We start from the raw sequence: 21792 nt of genomic DNA, 5'->3' as shown, positions 1-21792 counted from the left end.
GATTTCCTAATTTTGCTCATTCGTACTTGTGTTCATTAAAGTTATATGATTTGTAACGCCTTCAAAGCTACGTAGATACACTTAGTAAAGATTGTCCACAAAGTTTTGTCCCCTAAATATTTTAGTGTAGTAACTTACGAATTAACCAAGTAACATAAATATGAATTACGCATGTAGCGTAATTTACCCGCATACATAGGTACCTCGGTTCATTTAATTGAGACTCCATGAATACCTGCTATTAGACTTTATTATTTCTCTTCTTTTTTTACAAAAAAGTTAACTGAACAGCAACTATAAATATGTATATATATTTTCGTGTATATAAACTTCTAATGTAAAACCAAATATCTAACAAGCAACAAGAAACGATAAAGCTCAATATAACTGACTATATAGGAGCAACGAATTTTGTATCATGTGACAAGAACAAGAATTGTAAAATTGCAGTAATTACACGTTTTGATTTTATGATTATCTCTAAAAACTGAATAATTTAACAAATAAACATGGAGACAAAAAATACATTGCAAAAATATAATGAATTGTTCAAATGTCATCCACGACGTCGTTCTACAAAATTTTTAATTGACGTCGCCAAAAAATACTTTTGTCTGTTCCAATATTTAAGTAGCACAAAATCACGAATTTCACTAACCACAGGAGAAATATAATAGGTTTAAATTTAAAATACTTTAGCCGAAACAATAGCCTCCTACGATAGTGAAGAATCCTAGCTTTACGTTACTCCGTTTGTACTTTTTCAATTTAACTCAATTTATACATAATCTAAAGGGAGCAAAAATTAGGCACAAGTGCCTCTTTCCTACCTGTCCCAATAACTAATCCGTAAACGCCCAGTCAACAAGGTCCATAAATTAGCCAGCAGCTGTCAGATCAAACAGTGACATCTCAGTCAAGGCTTAGACTCAGCTCACCTTAGCGTTACAAACGCGAACCATATAACGAAAGCGAGTATTTACTGTCACAAAAGTTGGAATACAATTTCTTTCCAAAAAATATTTACATTTTTTTTTCTTAGAGACCAACGAAAATTCATGTTACAAATAAAAGTGCTTCCCGCATTAAATTCCTTATTTTCTTTTAAAGTTCATATTTCCAATGTAACTCGATTTAGAAAAGAATAGAAACTCTTAGAAAGAATAGAAACAGGCCTGGACTAGTTTTATACATACTTATTCTTCTTAGTCGAGACATTACACAGTACTCATTATCACGGGATCTCCAAGGTTGATCTCTTCAATTGCTCCTTTTACTGAATAGCAGACAATGACAACACAACTGGTTACATAACAATCGTTGTGGACATAACACATCTCGAATGGAAGGTATTTCTGCAGGATACACAAAAAAAGAGTATTCCGACAAAAAATTTAACATTAATACATAAAATTTACACTATTTACATAGATTCTCTATGAAGACTCTTTCGTTTTACTTTCTTAACCTAAATTTTCATTAACTTCATCATGTGAAGTTCTGGGAGGATAAAACTTTTTTATATACATAACATGTCGCTTAAGCTTCTTGCTTGGGTCTTCCACAGATTCCAACCAGACAGTGTTTTTAGTAGGGTAGTTCAAAATACGGACGCGCCTGAATATTGTAAGGCAAACTTCGGGTTGAACTTCTTGTCCAATGATGCTTTCATAATTCTTTTTACAAGAACAAGTTCTCCTACTGGAAGAGTACAAGGTACTCTCGTTTTATTTTACAACATTTCATTTCTGAGCCATGCCTTTTCTATGTTGGACATGATAGTTTTACTAACCTTTTCCTTATTCGTAGAGGATTAAACTATGCCTACGTCTAATAACCAAATAACATCCATTGGGTTGAACATTTTTCTCTCTAAGAAAATCTCGCTAGGAGTCTTTCCAGTTTCAGAATTTATACTAACATTCATGGTATACTGTACTTGACGAATGAAGTCAACTCATTAGTTTGGTTTTGATGAATATACGATCTTAAAATTAGACGAATTACTTTATTCTGTCTCTCCACCAAATTAGAGCTAGGTAAATAACTGGAGGTTGTAACGTTTTGAATGCCTCTACTAAAAAGGAAGTTCTTAAAAGTACTTGAGATAAAATATGATCCTTGATCATGGACAACCTTATTACATAACCCATAAGACATGAAACTTTTCTCTAATTTGTCACAGATAAGGCGTGAGCTTAAAGTCCGTAATGGTTCCAAAACTACAAACCTACTTGCAGCATCAACTAATACAAGGATATATTTGAATCCTTTGCTGTTAGGAAGAGGCCCTAAGGTATCCAAGTAATAAGTATCACATGGATACATAACTTTTCTCGAATAATATTCTCCGTATTTAGAAGTATTTCTATCATGGGCTTTCTGACAGACAATACATTCGCGTACATAGTTTCTTATTTCTTCAAACATATTTCTCCATGTAAATTTTGATGCTAACTTAGACACGTACGTGAAATTCCACTATGACCTCCCCCCATCACTTCATCATGATGATATTTAATAACTGTTAACCATAGATTTTGGTACCACGACTCTTAAACCACCATTAACTCTACCTTTACTTTGCTTTAACAGAATATTATTTTTAAGACAATAATTTCTCACAGTTTCACCTCGTTCCAGTTTTTCAATAACTTATTTTAATTTTGAATCTTTGCGTTGATACTTATGCAAAGGTTCATTTAACAAAGGCTTTGCCACAACTTAAAATAAGATACGTGTACCTCTTTACCTTCAAATTCCTCAATTTCGTCAATATTTTCAGATGCTGAAGTAAACTCTGTATCCTGGTAAATACGGCTTAAAAAATCGGCAAGGTAATTACGGCGTGAACGCAGATAAACTATGTCAAGCTTGTACTTACTTATACGTTCAATGAGATACCCATATTTGCGCTGACGCTTGTGGTTGCGCAATATCCAAGTGAGACTGGAGTTGTCTGAGAAAACAGTAAATTTTTTAAATAAATACATATCAAATATTGAAAGTGCGAGACAAAGGGCTCGAGTCTCCAATTAAAATATGTTTTCCGACCATTCACTCTGGAATTGCTTTAGACCAAAAATAAACAGGCCGGAGTTTACCTGTATCATCATATTGTGACAAGATAGCACTATAATTTTTACAACCACTATCACAATGAATCACAAAAGGCTCTCTAAAGTCTGGAACTTTTAAAACAATATGTTCGACAATAGCCTCTTTAATCTTATTCAGTAAATCATCCTCTTCTTTTCCCCACCGAAATGAGACCTTTTCAGATTTCAATTTATATAAAGGTGCCAAATATTCCGAATATCCTGGGATAAATTTCAAATAATAGGAAACAAAACCTATTAACCTAACCAATGCCCTTCTGTTCTGAGGCTTCGGTAATTTTTTTATTATTTCTACTCGACCCAGATCTATTTTCATACTTCCATCCTCAAATTCATACCGTAGATACTTTAGTTTTTGTTTGAACAAAAATGTTTTCCTAGGAGAGATAGTTATTCCCCATTCCTTTAATCGAGCAAAAACCTTTTCAAGAATTGCTTTATGTGTTTCAATATCATTTGTGTGAATACAAATATCATTAACAAATAGATCTAAATGTTCAGCAATTTAATCTTTAAATATATTAAGTACTCTAGTTAAAGCCAACCCGGATTGACTGAAACACATTGGCATTTTCTTAAAAGCTAAGAGCCTAGTAGGAGTTGCAAATACAGTATACTTTTGTGATTCTTTAGCTAATTTTAGTTGAAAATAGCTGTTTTAAATCAATTTTTTGATTACTTTTTGTGACCTATATTCGCTAAAGATGCTTCAACATTAGGAGTTGGAAACTCTAAAACCACCACCTTTTTGTTACTCTGCAAGTAGTTGACTACAAGCCGTATAGATTCGTCATTATTGACAAGAAAACAAGGAGACATACGGTGAACTATCAACTTCCTCAACCACATCCTTATCTATGAAATCATCCACGAATTTTTCAAGTTCTTGCAATTTATGTTTAGCTAATGGATACGGTTGAATCACCGAAGGACTATTATCTTCTAACTGAATTTCAATTTCAGTATCTTTAATTGTACCGAGTTTATAAGTAACAACATCCGGATATCTAGAAATAAGATCTTTAACGTAATCTTCAAATTCTGGTGAATACAAATTTGTTAACACATCAACTTTACCTTTTCCCTCAATCTCCATCTGAACCGGTGAAATACGAGTTGGTTGGAAAGTCCCCACACCTTGGCTGGACGTAGATGGAACACCCTGTTGACCTACACCACTGGGACCAGCTTCCTGATACACAACAGCCGACGATCTGGGATTAGCTCAATTTCCTCCAACATTAGCATCCGCATTTCTCATGACAGACTCTTCCTCGACGAAAGACATTTTGAGATTCAAGATTGTGACTCCCATGAAGACCACTGCCGATTGAGGATGTTGACAAGGGTCGTTCCTGGGCAACCCTGAAATTGAAAACTGGAGCACATAAGTTGTTCTCACTGGGGTCCCGGGTTCGATCCCAGCCCCCGCCATGTGAACTTTGTGGTGGACAAACACCGTGCTCGTGGGTTTTCTCGGGGTTCTCCCGTTTCCTCCCACTTTCTTCATTCCACCATTTTCACTCATCTCTCATAATCACCGTCTCCTTTTTCCTAACCGGCATAACCGTGGGACGTAAAACTCAAAGATTTAATTTCATTTCATTTTTTAAGTTGTTCTCACAAGATCTCTTGGAGTTATCTGTGAAATTTGCCGTAATATTTTCTTGATGAAAATGTACTAATTTCTTTGCATAGTCCACATAAATTTGGTGTCCGTGAAGGAAAGTTGTACCGTTTAATAGGTTAAATTCGGTTTGCTCCACTACTTGAAACCAATCCACAAATTTCTTACGTTTCTCAAAAAATATTATTTGCACTAATTCCTTAATTGTTTTACTTCCAGAAATTCCAGAAATTGAAATGTTCGCAGACTTTGATTTTGGATTACATTTTTCCTTAAGTTTATTCAAAAATGTTTGGCTAACCAAATTAATGGAGGATCCATTCTTTATCACGCAAAACACATTTTCGCGACATACTGAAACAACTGTTTTTGCAACATTTTGATGAACAGTTAAGTTTTCAGAGGACAAAGTTCCACTCGCATTTCTTTCACAGTTTTCAAATCGTTTAGAATTATAGTTACACGTAAGAGAACGATGAGTAGATTGTCCACAAGCATTGCACCCACTATAAATCTTCACTTTAGAGAATGAAGGTTTTTTACTAAAGAATTTAAGTTCCGGACGAGAAACAGTATTACTCCCATAAGTAATACGCCCTGGTTGGTTATTCAAAACTGTACGAAAATCCTTAGAATACCTTAAGTTTAAATCGTACGAACGAGCAAAATCTTACAAAAGTTTTTACTGGCAGGAACTTGCGTGAAAACAAGAACATTTCTTACTTCAGGTGTAATTAAATTGCACACGAGTGTACAAAATTCTTCCTCACACATAGGAATACTCACAATGTTCAAAATGCAAACCTTTTCTTTAACGAAGTCATAAAATGGTTCAGAAGGTTTCATAATACGGTACAAATTTTCCTGGGTGAATTTCATACGCGCTCTAGTAGACACAAATAACTGAACTAACCTTTCTGATATACGGCGCCATTCTAAGGTTTCATCTAACAGTACTTGCATCTCTCTATACGCATCACCCTTTAGCTTACCCAAAACCGAAACCAAAATCACTTCATTCGGTGCAATTCCACGAGATATCAAAAGTTCCTCCTTCAATAAGAACTGACAGAAAAGCAAACTATCACTTCCGTCAACATACGGAACATCATACAACTGATTTTGAACATGTTTATACCCAGTTTCTGATGGATACTTACCAAACTGAAAGCCGTATCCCAACGATTGGTTCCGTTTAGGCTGTGCACATATGGGTCCACATTGTAAAGTTCTACCCACCATGTTACTATTATTTCGTCCCCAATTTGATTCATCACTCATATTTCTACCATAAAATGTTTTAACATAAGTTGTTTGATCACTTTCAGCCGAAAAGGATTGAAAATTTTGCATAGCATTTTTACCGAACGTCATACTTGTGCTTGTGGGTCCTCTATGTTCACCTACATTTTCAGTTAAATTAACATACCCTAGAGATTCCATGGTTACATTTTCAACATATCTATGACAAGGGCCTTTATTTCTACAAACGTGAGTATAGTTTGAGCTCTCCACTCGCGAAATTACATTATCATCCATTGTAATATCGCCTAAAGTGTGGCCACTCCATGTTAAATCAGTACCAATTGAGGTATTACTTTCCCTATCAACATCAATCAAATTGCCAAACTCATTCATGACGGATTATAATTTAAAATGTTTAACTCTTCCAAAAAGATTATTACTTTTAATAATTTTGAAAAGCAAAAAATAAAAGCCTACTCGTTTCCACATACAAAGGTATTACAATATACTCTTTCATGGAGCCTTATCGGCCTATAGAGAACCGAGTTATTGTAACAGGTGATATAATTACTTCTTTGTAGCGTAATTTACCCGCATACATACGGACCTCGGTTCATTTAATTGAGACTCCATGAATACCTGCTATTATACTTTATTATTTCTCTTCTTTTTTTTCAAAAAAGTTAATTGAACAACAACTATAAATATGTATATATTTTCGTATATATAAACTTCTAATGTAAAACCAAATAGCTAACATGCAACAAGAAACGATAAAGCTCAATATAACTGACTATATATGAGCAACAATTTTTGTATCATGTGACAAGAACAAGAATTGTAAAATTGCAGTAATTGCACGTTTTGATTTTATGATTATCTCTAAAAACTGAATAATTTAACAAATAAACATGAAGACAGAAAATATATTGCAAAAATATAATGAATTGTTTAAATGTCATCCACGACGTCGTTCTACTAAATTTGTAATTGACGTCGCCAAAAAATACTTTTGTCTGTTCCAATATTTAAGTAGCACAAAATCACGAATTTCACTAACCACAGGAGAAAAATGATAGTTTTAAATTTAGAATACTTTAGCCGAAACAATAGCCTCCTACGATAGTGAAGATTCCTAGCTTTACGTTACTCCATTTTTACTTTTTCAATTTAACTCAATTTATACAGAATCTAAAGGGAGCAAAAATTAGGCACAAGTACCTCTTTCTTACCTGTTCCAATAACTAATCTGTAAACGCCCAGTCAACAAGGTCCACAAATTAGCCACCAGATGTCAGGTCAAACAGTGACATCTCAGTCAAAGCTTAGACTCAGCTCACCTTAGCGTTACAAACGCTAACCATATAACCAAAGCAAGTATTTTCTGTCACAAAAGATCGAATACGATTTCTTTCGAAAAATATTTAGATTTTTTTCTCTTAGAGAACAACGAAAATTGACGTTACACGCATTAAGAAAATGATTCTCTGTTATATTTTTGGCAAGAAATAAAATAGTTCACATAAGTAAAAGGACACGTGTTGGACACGAAAATGACATTATCTAGAAAAAAAATATGGAAATACTTTGTTTCCCTAAAAATATTTGTAAAGATATAGGTCAGGAGGACTTCTGTAATTTTAAACGTTGCAGGTGTTGAAATGTCGAAACGAGTCTATTTGTTCAGTGTAAGATACACCGTTCACGTAGAGCACATACCTCTGGTCACGTGAGGTTCCTTTTCAGTCCGCGGCCAAGTAAGTTTGTGGTGGACAACATCCTGTTCGTAGGTTTCCTCGAAGCACTCCCATTTCTTCCCACTTTCTCATTCCTTCAATTCTTGCATCATCATCCACTTGCTTTAATCATTGTCTTCCTTATCGTAAAGGGCAAAAGAAAGAGACGTTAAAATGAAATATGTTTTTGAATTTATAACTTAATATCATTTCATGACATGTGCCTGAAAACTAACTTTTCCTAAAAAGTTCTAGTATGCAAGAAAAACTGTGATCACTAAGCTGCCCAGATGATGTGTGATGGATGTCTGTACACTGTATATTTATTTAATATCATGACGTAATTTTGTATATTAAGAAAACTACGAAAATTCCCGCTTTCGTGAATTAAAGCGTATATCACTTGCCAACTGATTTTTACTAAAGATTTTAAGTAGAAAATTTCACCTCTCTAACATAATTCACTAATCGGATACCCTACTTTTGACCTGCAACCTATACCGCTTGTTATTCATCGAATTCTCATTATAATAAAAGTAACGTAAAAAACAAACGAGAGAAGAGAGCCGGCTGAGATAGTTGCTAATTGTTGGGCAAAATTTAATTTCAATCGATTTATCCTCTTCCTGAGCTAATGACAGACAAGATGGATATCAAGTTTATGTACAGAGCAAAAAACATTTTAAGTGTTAATCATCTGCCTCTTAAGGGGGCCAATGTGGCTCAGTGGTATAGCGTTCACGTCCGATGCTTGGGGTCCCCGTTTCGTACCCATACCACGCCTATTGAACTTTGTGGTGCACAAACACCGTGTGCGTGGGTTTTCTCGGTGTTCTCCCGTTTAATCACACTTTCTTCATTCATCCAATTCATTCATTTCTCATAACCACCGACTCTTTAACCTAGCCGGCATAACTCTGGGACGGAAAACTTAAAGATTTAATTTCATTTGTGTTCCTCTTAAATACGGCATGTTTCAAAATAATAGTGCACACGACAAGATGTTTTAATGATAATCTCACGTGATGAGCCTTCTGTTTCCAAGAGAGAGTGTTGGGGTGATAATTTTTAAAGTACGTTTTAGATTTATTCTTCTTTTAATGATACCCATTTCAATAACAGTAACGTGGTTAAAGAAATAATTTGCCCGCAGGAACTCAGCACATTAGAAAATTTATATTGAACAACCTGGCTGCCTACTTTTTATAATATGATGTAGGAGGTAAATAAAAAATACCCGTATTGTAGCTATAATTTTTTTCATATTGTTCTTTCTGATATCTGCCCTCCTTTATTTTATTAATATGCTGTCCAGTTTTGCTGTGATGCTTTCATTCTATTTCCTCCACCTTTTTTCGTTTAGTTACGGATACTGTGATAGATGCTTCATTAGAGTTTGTACTAAAGAGTAACAACAAGTAATGATCCATCTTTTGTGGCCGGAATGTGTATCAGGATTCGCAATCTATCAAAGGCTTTCGGCAGAATACGCGAAGTGTGTCTTCGCACTACATACTGTTTACTAATGGATTGAAAAACTCAAAAATTGTCTCTCAAGGGCCGCTCAAGGCTGATAGCATTTCCCGCTGTAGATGGTCGTGCGGCTTCTTCCTCATGCGTAACATTTATGTGACCATTTTTGAATTTTTCAATCCATTCATAGAGACTGCGTTGTGGAAGGTCACTGCTCCTGTATTCTCCCAAAAGTTTTTGATGGATTGCGGCCCCTGGTGCACCTTCTGTACACAAAAAGCGAATCACTGTTCACTGTTTCTTTTTGGTGCAAACTTCTAATGGCGGGGCATGATCTATCTGGAACAACCGGAAGAATTGGGATGAAAGTTTGAATTTTGAATTTCAGTTTAGCGTCCCTTTCAGGAGCGAGGCTATGTGAGACGTGGACCTACTGATTAACGTGGAATCCGAACCACATGGACTTCCGCCAGGAATCGAACCCGGGTCTCCCTCAAGGGATGAAAGTTTCATAGCATGACCACAAGGCGGTAGCAATACGATAGACGAAGTAGATATTGATATGAACAATGTAAGAAAATATGTTACATTGATTTGTCTTCGTATAACATACCAGTTTCATTTTTTTAAATAACAGAGTGGAGCATTTACTTTGACACAGTTTTTATTTCTAAAGTAATAAACAATAAACACTGGAGTTTTCCACGATGCAGACAATAGCCAGGAGACATTGCTTGACAAACCATATAATAACAGTATTGTATATTCGGTATAGAACATTGAATTGCATCGCATCAGCTTATTACGAAGAGCCTACTTGGTTTCTCATAAGGACCAAACTGTGTCACATGATCAACTCAAATGTCATACTTCCTGCAAAATCGAGCCTAGAGATTCGAAATCAAGATTTGAGATATTTCAAGCAGGTAACCTTCGCGGGTGTTGCCTTGGAAAATTCTCCGAAGATGCATACATTTTATAATTATTGTTGATTTTACTGAAACAATCTGCCTTTGATAATTTTCTATCCATATTTACTCTACGTGCTATACATCGTTTTTGAGTTTTTCATATGTGAACCTCTTTTATTGATTTCCCAATTCAATTTTATGTTCCTTATTTACTTTTTTCCTTTTTTTCTTTCTTTTTTTTTTTTTTTGGACTATGTTATATGATGCAACACATTTATTTCTGTGTTACAAATAAGGGACGTTGCGTCATGATAGCTTTGGGAATTTTGGAAGCCTCTAACGGTAAGAATACCAAGAGAAACGAACGAGAGACGAACTGTACACATCCTCATTACTTTAGCGTCAAATCCTACAATTATAATATCAGGTATTTGTTTTAAATTTTTGAATTATAAGAAATATATTATGAGGAATTGAAAGCACGGGACTTCTCAAATAGTTTTATGTCGGAAGAGTGTTTAGATATGTATCACAACTAAACGCGTAGAGTATATTACAATTGACGTGAATCTCATAACATGGATTAAAATTTAATAACTGAAAGATGCTAAGGACAATAGAAACACTAGTAGTTTGATCGAAATGATATAATAGTGCAAATATTAGGAATTGTTATAACCTTTCTTTTTTTTTTGTTTTATTTCTTAATGTTTTTTATCGTTTTACTAGCAGTTTCTGGTAATTGCAATAGCAAAAATACTCGTAATTAGTGTCTGGCCATTCCTGCTGTATTTTACATTTAGGCAATTGCAGTTCTTTTGTTCCATATCATTTATATCAGTTTCCTTCTTTATTAATTTATTTTGGTTCCTCAAACACACTCTTTCCAGAAAAGCGAATACGGTTTCTACGTGGAAGGAAACATTTCTCGATTCAGATGAGAAATCTCATACTATCAAAGGGTCTTGCAAAGGATTAACTCGAACCCAATTGTCAAGTTCACATACGAGTGAAAAGCGTCATACTTACCAAAAGTGTAAAAAAACGTTTAGTCCAAGAGCACACATGTTACTTCATGAAGGACAAAAACATCGCTCGTGTGAGGACTGTGGAATCGAGCTTATTGAAAATTCAAGTGCTAAATCGAACATTTTTTCGCATGAAAATTACAACACACACATCAGCCAAGAATGTGCTAAGGGATTTATTTGCAATGGTGACCTGAAAGCACACATCATGACACATGTAACTCAAAAAGCTCACAGATGCGAAGTGTGTTTAAGGGCATTTAGTCGAAGTAGATATTTGAAAGCACATGTCAAAACACATACAGGAGAAAAATCTTACATATGCCACGAGTGTGGAAGGGCATTTAGTCGAAGTGGTAATTTGAAAGCACATATCAAAACACATACAGGAGAAAAATCTTACATATGCCAAGAGTGTGGAAGGGCATTTAGTCGAAGTGGTAATTTGAAAGCACATATCAAAACACATACAGGAGAAAAACCTTACATATGCCAACAGTGTGGAAGGGGATTTAGTCGCAGAAGTTATTTAAAGATACACATTAGGGCACATACGGGTGAAAAACCTTTGAAATGTGAACACTGTGGAAGGGGATTTAGTAAAAGAACCACTTTGAAAGCACACGTAAGTATACATACGAGTGAAAAACCGCACAAGTGCGAAGTGTGTGGACGAGCATTTAATGAAACTTGTACTTTGGAAAAACATATCCAAACACATATAGGAGAGAAACCTCACAATTGCCAAGAGTGTGATAAGGGATTTATTCGCAAAGATTGTCTGAAAGTACACATGATGACACACACAACTGAAAAACCTCACAGATGCGAAGAGTGTGGAAGTGCATTTAGTCTAAGATTTAATTTGAAAGGACATATCAAAACACATACAGGAGAAAAACCTTACATTTGCCAAGAGTGTGGAAGAAGGTTTTGTCGCAGAAGTTATTTAAAGATACACATTAGAGCACATACCGGGGAAAAACCTCTGAAATGCGAACACTGTGGAAGGGGATTTAGTCAAAGAGCCAATTTGAAAGCACACATGAGGACGCATACGGGTGAAAAACCTTACATGTGCGAAGAGTGTGGAACAGCATTTAGTCAAATTAGTAATTTGAAAAAACATACCCAAATACACAGGAGAGAAACCTCACAGTTGTCAGGAGTGTGGAGGGGGATTTTGTCGCAAAAGTTATTTAAAGATACACATTAGAGCACATACGGGTGAAAAACCTCTGAAATGCGACCACTGTGGAAAGGGATTTACTGAAAGAGCCAGTTTGAAAGCACACATGAGAACGCATACGGGTGAAAAACCTCACATGTACGAAGAGTGTGGAAGAGCATTTAGTCAAACTTGTACTTTGAAAAAACATATGCAAACATATACAGGAGAGAAACCTCACAATTGCCAAGAGTGTGGAAGGGGATTCAGCCTATGTAATATATTGAAAGCACACATCAGAACCTATATAGTTGAAAAACGATAAAAATGCCAAATGTGTGGAAAGGGAGGAAGTCTAAGAAGTGTTTTGAAAGCACAGATCAAAACACATACAGGTGAAAAATCTTACAAGTGCCAAGAATGTGGACCCGAATTTAGACAAAAATTAATTTGGGTGCACACATCATAACATACATTTGAAAAACCTCATAGATGCCATGTGTGTGGTGAGGGATTGAATCGCAAAGATAATTTGAAAAAACACATCATAACACATACAACAGAAAAATTTCATAGACCCGAACAGTGTGGAAGGCATTTAGTCTAACTAGTAATTTGAAATCACATATCAAAACATACTGAAAATGCTTGCAAATGCCAAGAGTGTAAAAGGGGATTTACTCACAGAAATTATTTGGAGATACACATTAGAGCACATTGGTGAAAAACCTCTGAAGTGAGAACACTGTGGATAGGAAATTAGTCAAAAAACTACAATGAAAACACAGATCAGGACACATACAGGTAAAAAATCACAAGCCCAAAACGTGTGGAAGGGGATTTTGTCAAAGAAGTATTTTGAAAGCACACTTCATGACAAAACTGAAAAGTCTCACAGATGCGAAGAGTGTGGTAAGGCCATTTAGTCGAAGTAGTAATTTGAAAGCACATCAAAACACACAAGAAAAATCTTATTATTGCCGAGAGTTTGAAAAGGGATTTACTCCCAGATGTTATTTAAAGATACACATTAGAACACATTGGTGAAAAACCTCTGAAGTGAGAACACTGTGGAAGGGGATTTAGTAAAAAAAAACTACTATGAAAACACAGATCAGGACCCATACAAGTAAAAAAATCACAACTCCAAAACGTGTGGAAGGGGATTTTGTCAAAGAGGTAAATTGAAAGTACACATCCAAAGTGCTAGAGGTGAAAAAATTCATACAGCTACAGTGTATAGAGTAATTCAGTCCACGTAGACAGTTAAAGGCCACGGAGAGAAACGTTAAACTCAACAATCAATCAATTGTTATATAACACACACACGTGAAAAGCTCATACATGCCGAGAGTGTCAAAAAAAATTTAGTCGAAAGTGAGATTGGCAAAACGTAGCTAAGGACACATAATCCCTTTTCTTTCCGGAAGACCACACCTGAGCAAGAATCCGTACTTGAAGAAAAAAGAATGCAATTGTTATCTTTGAAGGCACAAACTTACTTCTGATCAAATAATCGTGGAAAACAGAAATTGAAAAACTTATTTTAAATGCTGTATTGAAAGAGTGCCTAACGCATCCAGATAATAAAAATGTTTCGCTCTCACTTTATAATTTAATAAATTTCGTTCGAAATTGTTTTCTTTTTCAAGAAAATTACTCAGCAATCACTAGTCTGATATCTCAAAAACAAGAGCAAAAGAACTTATAAACAAAGGAAGAATAATGAAAAGAGATAAATGAGAAACATTGCAAAAATAATTAACAAGAAAATAAAGTAAATAATTAGTTCAACAGTTTGCAAGGAACATCATAGAAGGCATTTACCACAAACGTCATTCCTACACGACACACATGAAATTTCATGCAGTAAGATATTATATTTGGTCGTGCCCATATATATCAAACCTGGGCAACAATTTTTGAACTGGCATACTGACGTGCATTATTATTATAGCAAAATTTCAAACCAATTACATAATTATTATAACAAAATTACAAATGTAATGTAACACTACGTATCAATTCCCCACCAACTCACGGTCGAGGTCAGTTAATCCGTGACATCCATTTCGGGTTCGAAACCAAGCGATTACAATCCGAAATTTAAATCACAAGGGCCTCTTCATTTTACATTACCAGCGGGTCGCAAATCTTTCAACACATTTCTCAATTAAGAACAAGCCTTAGTTTGAGACAAAGGTGAGGATAGAAAGAGCAAAGGAAGAATAATGTCGTATGTTCCCATAACAACAGAAGGCGTTGTCATCTACTTCCATATAATTCCATAATAATAAGTTACCTTATTATATATCACAAATTACCTGTTCACTATATTCGTGACAATGCATGTATTCACATGTTGGATGAATACCCTGACATTTGGTAAGTGTGCAGACAGAAATTTAATCGAATTTCAAGTTTGGTACGTCTCATGTTAACACGACGATGAAAATCCTCGCACGTGCCAAGAGAGCAGAAATGGATTAAAGCTTAGTACCATCTTGACATGGTACATGTAAAGCATAGAAATTAAATGAATAGTATGTGTATTACTTTATCTACCTTTATCATATCCCCCGAACGGTTTGAGATTTCGAAGTGCTGTAAACGGCAAAATAATTAGGACGTAGATTGAAAACGACACAGTTAATTAGATATCACACTTGTCTCACAAATAAAGCATTTTAAATTGTTTGCAAGAGCTCCGCTGTGGTTAAGCGGTTTGCGTACGATCCCTTTGGCGTGGGAGATCTCGTTTCAATTCCTGGTGCGAACTCATGTGGATCGGATTCCACGTTAATTAGTAGTTGCACGTCTCATACAGCCTTGCTGATAAACGGGACGTTAAACTCAGCAATCTGTCAATTGTTGATAACTTCGTTCCTATTGATTGAAAACAGATCATACCATGGGCAAAGTATCCAAAGCTGAAGTACTTTTGACGAACATAATCCTATTCATCTTCGTGGTGTTGTATATGTGATAGAGGCTTTTAAATTTGGTTGATTGTAATACTATAATATCCTTATTTTGCTATACTTAATAGCTAATATGGTATTTTATAATTTTATTTGACATGTTGATTTCAAATAAGAAATAATCTGACGTAGTGCCTTTTAAAAAAATGTAACATTATGTTAAGATTGCAACATTGTTCACTGGGACGTGTAGCTTAGTACGTAGAACAGTCCCCCTCCTTATAATTGCTTCATGCAATTTCACTTTCTTTTTATTTCTCCGTTTTCACGGATGATCAAAATAAATTTCCTACCCTCTATATCTTCTTCTGTATTTATTGTAATGCAAACTTTTTCCCAACAACTGAGCGTTTCTAATTTTTGTTTTCATTTTGAGATTTGTTTTCATACACTTCATACTTTATGCTTTTCCTTTTACTTTTTTTATTTCGTTTTCCTTAATTTCTTTTATGCATGCAGTGTTTATAATATATAACTGATAAACGAAAAACGCTGAAATAGTGTACCTTGCAAGTATACAGACGAAATATTGTACCTTGTTTGACATTTTGTACCTATCCTGTGGTACTTTAAGTTTATTAGTGCTGCTTTAACATGCTATATGTAGTTGATGGTATCCATTTCAACATTATTTTCAAAACAATGCCTATTAGTAGTGTTATAGATGGCAGTTTAAGCCCTTCCCCCAACCAATGAATTAGGCTAAATCTAAAAAAAATCTAGTTTAAGTACATCTTTTGACCATCGTATTCCCCTTCAAGTGTCATCAATACCAGTTTAAGCACACACCCTCCCCGAACTTTGGACAAATATTTAACACAGATAGTTAGTGCAAATACAATTCTAAAGTGAGATTGAGCAAGGTGCTTTGCGCATAGGATTTTATAACGTTTAAAGTTATAAAAACTTACATCTAAAACTACATTTTCAAAGCAAAAAGCAGCAAAACCTGTGCACAGGTGGACCTGAGAGGACTTACGCATTTCTCTTATTTGTTTCTTTGGTTTTGCTTTTGCCTGCCTCACAGGCTCCGTTTCCTGTTTCTGTTTCAGTTGCGTCTGTTGTGCCTGCGTTTTGCTTTCCCAACTAGCGCTAGTCAATTCACATCAGCTTCCTCTGATCTGTTTGGCTTGTAGAGGAAAGAGAGAAAATCCTTCTTCTGGTTTGAAGGCGATTCGAATCGGCGACGACTACGCCGATAACTACTCACAGCTGGCCAGACTATGAGTGAGCACGCTCGCCTAACACGTACTCAAAGAAATCAAGTGAAAATCAGTCCTTATATATGAACAAATACTTCTACAAGCAACGCCTTCAATTAGCAAAGTGGTAAACTAATTGATATGTATCGCCATCTATTGAGTGAGTAACTCCTTGAATATGTTCACCTAGCCGGCAAATTCAAAATATAGTAGTAATAAGATTATAGATATCTCGGCTCTGTATTGAATATTGTGACAATCAGATCACATTTTTGTATAGCTTTATATATAGTGTGTGTTGCAAACATTACAGGGACAAGTGTTGTTGGTTGCATAACTTCTAAATTTTCAGGGGCAATAAATGAAAAATGCTTATATCTTCCTTGTTTATAAATCAATTTCGAAATATAAACGGGTATCGATAGACTTAAAGGCGTGATTTTTTATGTGTAGTGGGTTGCCTACCTTAAGAGGAAACGAATTTAACTTTTAATAACTTTCCTAATTTTTGTCACTTTTGAAAAATACAAAATAGCATCATAATCTACATAAAATTCTAAGACTTTCTAAAGAATAACATTTTCCCGAAAACTCAAAGATAAACACGTAAAAAATTCGAAATTTTGAATTTGTTATAACTTCGCCAAATATTCATAGATTTTCAAAATTCAAACGACAATCAAAAGAGAAATAAATTTACTATATTTTGAAGGTGTTGTAGGTTGCATAATTCTAAGGATATTATTACAAAAACTCAAATAACTCTCTTATTTATCTATGGATCAGTAAAATTCAAATTACATTCAAAAGTACTGCTTTTCCTTATGCAACTACGAATGTCTAAATCTCAGTTTTTATGAGTTTATAACTATAAAATCACTTAAAACGTACTTAAAATTATAAGTTTAGGTACTGGTAATGGAATCTTCTGCTAACTTCGTTCTCTATGGGAAACAATGATATCTCAAACTCAGTCTATTGGTCATAGTTCAAGCTGAATAAACAACCACTGATTTCGAAAACTATTTGCATTTCGTTTTACACATTTTTTACAATTACATTGAAATTATTATAAAGAATGGACTTCTTTTGAGGCTCCATACTAACTACTACATTTTTTACTTTAAAAAAATTATTAATCATTGTTGTTACTTCTTAGATTCATTTTTGAAGAACAGCTGGTCCATTTTATAACCATTAACAAGATCTTTCATTCCATCATAACTCATAAACAGATTTTTAGTTTTCATCTCTTTTAAAACTTGATCAGTATCCTCATTATATCACTGGGGTAACATAGCTTTGCATCTCTCATTTAAATGTACTAACACTCTTTCACCAGTGTATCTTGTTTGTATCAATTTCCACGAGGTTAATTGGTATGATTTTCCTTCCTCCGAATCTTGCAATTTAACAAGTTTTAAAATGGCAATATTGATTTTCTTGTTTAATTGTGATGCCATTTCCTATTTATTGTAGAAAAAACGTTTAAAAACTTGTTCATTTCCGCAATAACCTTATCTCGTTATATATATAGTTAATTCTGTCAACAATGTCTTTTATATGTTCGTCTGTTAATTCTCCATTCATTACTTTAATAACATTAAGCTCATCCTTAAACATAGCAATTTGAGTTACCATATTTTTATAATCTTTCTTCCAAGCTATATTAAATCGTGTAGATGAGCCAGTGATAACAGCAGAAGCAGATGCAAATTCTGTTGTAATAATTGAATAGACTGTAAGGGAAACAAATATATTTATAAACCCTGTAGAAGCAGAAAGTAGTATCGCAAATGCAATAAGAGTAACATTAATACCTTTTAATCTCTTAAATTTCCTCTTATTTTTCGCTAGTAAGTTTTGGAGTGTTAATATAGTATCCTCAATTAACGCAATTAGATTCTCTGGTGGAATGTTATCTGGAATATTCATTTTATTAAAGAAGTTTTTATATTACCATAAAAACACTTAAAAACTAAACAAATCTAATAAGAGTATAATTGATTTATATCTTCTCAATCATCTTTTCTTTTTGGACATCATATTCAAAGCTTTTCTTACCAATCATTACAACATAGCAAATTGTTTTATCCGGTACATCGCTATCAAAATTAACAGTGAATTTCAAATTAGTTCTATCATTTACAGTTACTGATTTATGCCTGCTTGTGTTAATTACATACATTGGTCTATTTTTCAAAAACTCTTTAGAATAATAAAACATCTCAGTGTTTCCAATTGTAACTCTCTTGTGTATCGTATACATTTCGTAAGCTTGGAGATATTTATGCTTTTCAAAATCTAAGTTCAAACATTCTAAAGGAAAATACTCACTTCTAGAATTACGAAAATGGATATTCTGGACTTGACAATGATCAAAATAGATTGAATCTCTTTGTTGGTTATCATTCCTATCAGCTTAGAAAAATAACAAACACGAAATTAGGCATATCAAATTCACTTGAGTTAAATTGTGTGGTTAGATCGAATTCCAAATATTTGCCTGTAACTGATTTCTGTAAACAGTGATATGTATTGAAGGAAATAAGAACCTTACCCTCTTTTAACATATTAGATCTTAGCAAGGTAGCATAGTTAGGTTCATAATTAACAATAGGCATTCTAAACTCCATATTTGTAATCTTAGCTTTACCTGGATGTGGCTGATCATTCTCATATGTTCCATCTTCCTTTTTTTGTTTTCCAAATAACAAATGCACATCATCAGAACCTCTTCTTTTAAATGTATATTTTAATCCTTCTTTCCACATAATATCTTTATAATCAGAACAAAATCCTGGTAAAAGTCTTAGTAAAAATACTAATTCTTCATCTGTTCTTCGCCATGTAATTCCTTCCCATCCACATTCATCATAATGATTTGCTTCTGGTTTTGAAATCGTACATGTGTTTACAGCTGTCAAAGTTAAACCAGGATAATCTATAATATCCACTATCTGCCCATTCTTACTAACTTGTATTTGAGAAAACAGATGTGGGAAGAAGTTATTAATAAGTCTAATATTTTGACCAGCACTATATTCTCCATTAGCATCTCTACCTCTAATTTCAAAAGTTACATAAATATCAGCATAATAAGGATGAACAAACCCATCCCCAACATCTATATCAGACTCAATATAACTGTTCGGTTTATGTAAATTTTCGATTGTCTTTTCATTAGGTTTAAAGGAATGTAAATCATGAATATTTTATCCATATTTATTATAAAGACACAATATTGTTATAGTTTTATGAATTCAACCCATAAAACAAACTTAAATATAACTTCTCCAAATATCCTTATTCCTATTCACCATACTAATGATTTCTGAAAAACTATATCCATCTGTAAACATTTTTAATACTACAATACAAAAATGCCCACAGATTACCTCGTTAAAATATTGTATACGATTGCTGCTGTACTCTATATTATGACCAAGAAATTTTACGAGTGTCTTTGGTGGATTACCTCCGAATGAATCAAACACATACTTTCTATTTCCTTCCTTCCAATAACAAATCGAATGAGATCCCGTATTTTTAAACGTATCAAAATTAACAATAACACACTCATTCTTCTTTGGTTGTTTAGGCAATTCATCACTCATAAACACACCTCTAAAGTTTCTTGTCTTAAGCTGTTTAACAAGATGGATTAGACCCAAGTTACTTAAAGGTTTAATTTCTTCGTCTTTACTCTTTGAGGCTTTACGTTTTTTGGAAGCTTACCATCTTGCTTCTCTTCCATTGCTAAGTTATGTCTCTTTTGTTCTTCTAATTCCTCTCTATTCATTTTTGCATCATTTACAACTTTTCCAATAGCAGCTGCACCTCCAACAGCAGAACCAAGAACATCTATTAAAGCTAGAATGGTTTGAATTGTAAATATAAAACCTCCATAATGAACTTTATTTTCTTGTATATTTTCTTAACTTGAAGTATAGAAAGAGTTAAATGCATTTTTCTACCCTCTTTCATCCTTTGGCTTTATCATTTAACTGTTTCTTGGTTAAAATGTGATCAATATTTAATTGTTTATGTTCCTCGTTAGGAATTGTGAATGTAAAAGTACTTAACTTCATACTTATATTTATTATAAAACTTTTATGGCAAAATCCATAAAAATTAAACACAATACTTATAAACCTAAACCAAACCTTACTTTTGCATTCATAGCCAAAGCAGTTCCCAAAGCTGGAAATCGTTGTTATCAAGCTTGCATTTTTAGCAAAAGCTCTTTCCCATGCTTTATTTCCTAATTCTTTGTCTGCAATATATGTCAAGATGCTGTACCTTTATTATCTCTGTAGTAAATATCATGTTCTTTACAAGCTTCATCTAGAGGGTTAATACCTTTATCCCCTCTTTCTAACCTTTCTTGTAGCTTCGTAAAAGGTCCACAAAATTCATAGCCTGGTATATGTAACTCTGGTATTCCCTTCATGTTTAAAATCTTATTCATTAGTCTTTGTGCATACTTCCCACTGTTCCAAATTTTGGTGGTAACGTATTCAATATCTTGATCAAATAACCTATACCCTTTGAATCATTAGGAATGAATTGCGAGAGTTTAGAATTAATCATATCCATTATGCCTACTTTCTCATTATAAAAGTTATCTTCTCCATCTATAACTATTAGCCTATCTATTAACTTTCTCACATCATCCATCCATATATATTCTTTAGGTAATTCGTTGCATATTTTCATTCCTTCTGCAGACTTTGGTGTTTTCTTTGTTGGCGGTGGTGGTTCTAGTGTTGGTTTTATATATTCATTCCAAATAGGTTTAATAATTTCTTTGTATTTTTCGCTTGTACTAGATCGTTGTTTTCTTGTATTTGGATCATTTTTTTGAAATACTACATTAGAATCAATGACTATTTGTGTATATTTTTCTAGATCATCTTCATTATAGTTTTTTGGATTATGTTTTGTTAGTATTCACATAAACCTTCAGTTCCTGTGTAATTTCGATTATTAATAACTAAATCATCATGAATTTTAACTTCCGTATCCCCTATCATATGTATGATTTTTCCACCTTCATCATATGGTTGTATTCCAAAACTTTTATCATCTCTAGTTACATAATATCTCGAAGCAATCTTACCAAAATGAGTAGTTGCTAAAGATTCTATTCCTTCTAGTTTATACTTAATTTCCTTCTACATATGTTTTGTTCTGTCTTTCACTTATTGAACTCTAATAAATAGGAGGGGTTACTAATAAGCTTGAAGCTACTTTTGCGCTTTTATTTACAACTGGAAGTAACTCTTGTATTACATTTGTA

At 33.9% G+C, this 21792-nt stretch overlaps 1 protein-coding gene across 2 annotated transcripts in view; it reads left to right on the top strand.

Moving 5' to 3' along the window:
• LOC145681214 (uncharacterized) overlaps window positions 1–13536 on the top strand; it is a 53350-nt gene extending 39814 nt beyond the window's left edge. For both annotated transcript variants that reach the window (XM_081752749.1, XM_081752748.1), the window contains exon 3: window positions 11002–13536. In XM_081752749.1, the coding sequence (XP_081608875.1) occupies window positions 11002–12355 (1354 nt within the window). In that variant the 3' untranslated portion in view covers window positions 12356–13536. The remainder of the gene's footprint in view (window positions 1–11001) is intronic.
• The last annotated feature ends 8256 nt before the right edge of the window (window positions 13537–21792 follow it).

Source organism: Thermobia domestica, chromosome 3 (genome assembly GCF_964235325.1).
Source record: "Thermobia domestica chromosome 3, izTheDome1.hap1.1, whole genome shotgun sequence".
Classification (NCBI taxonomy): Eukaryota; Metazoa; Arthropoda; class Insecta; order Zygentoma; family Lepismatidae; genus Thermobia; species Thermobia domestica.
Note: the sequence above shows the minus strand (reverse complement) of the source record. Positions and strands in the feature narration are given on the sequence as shown.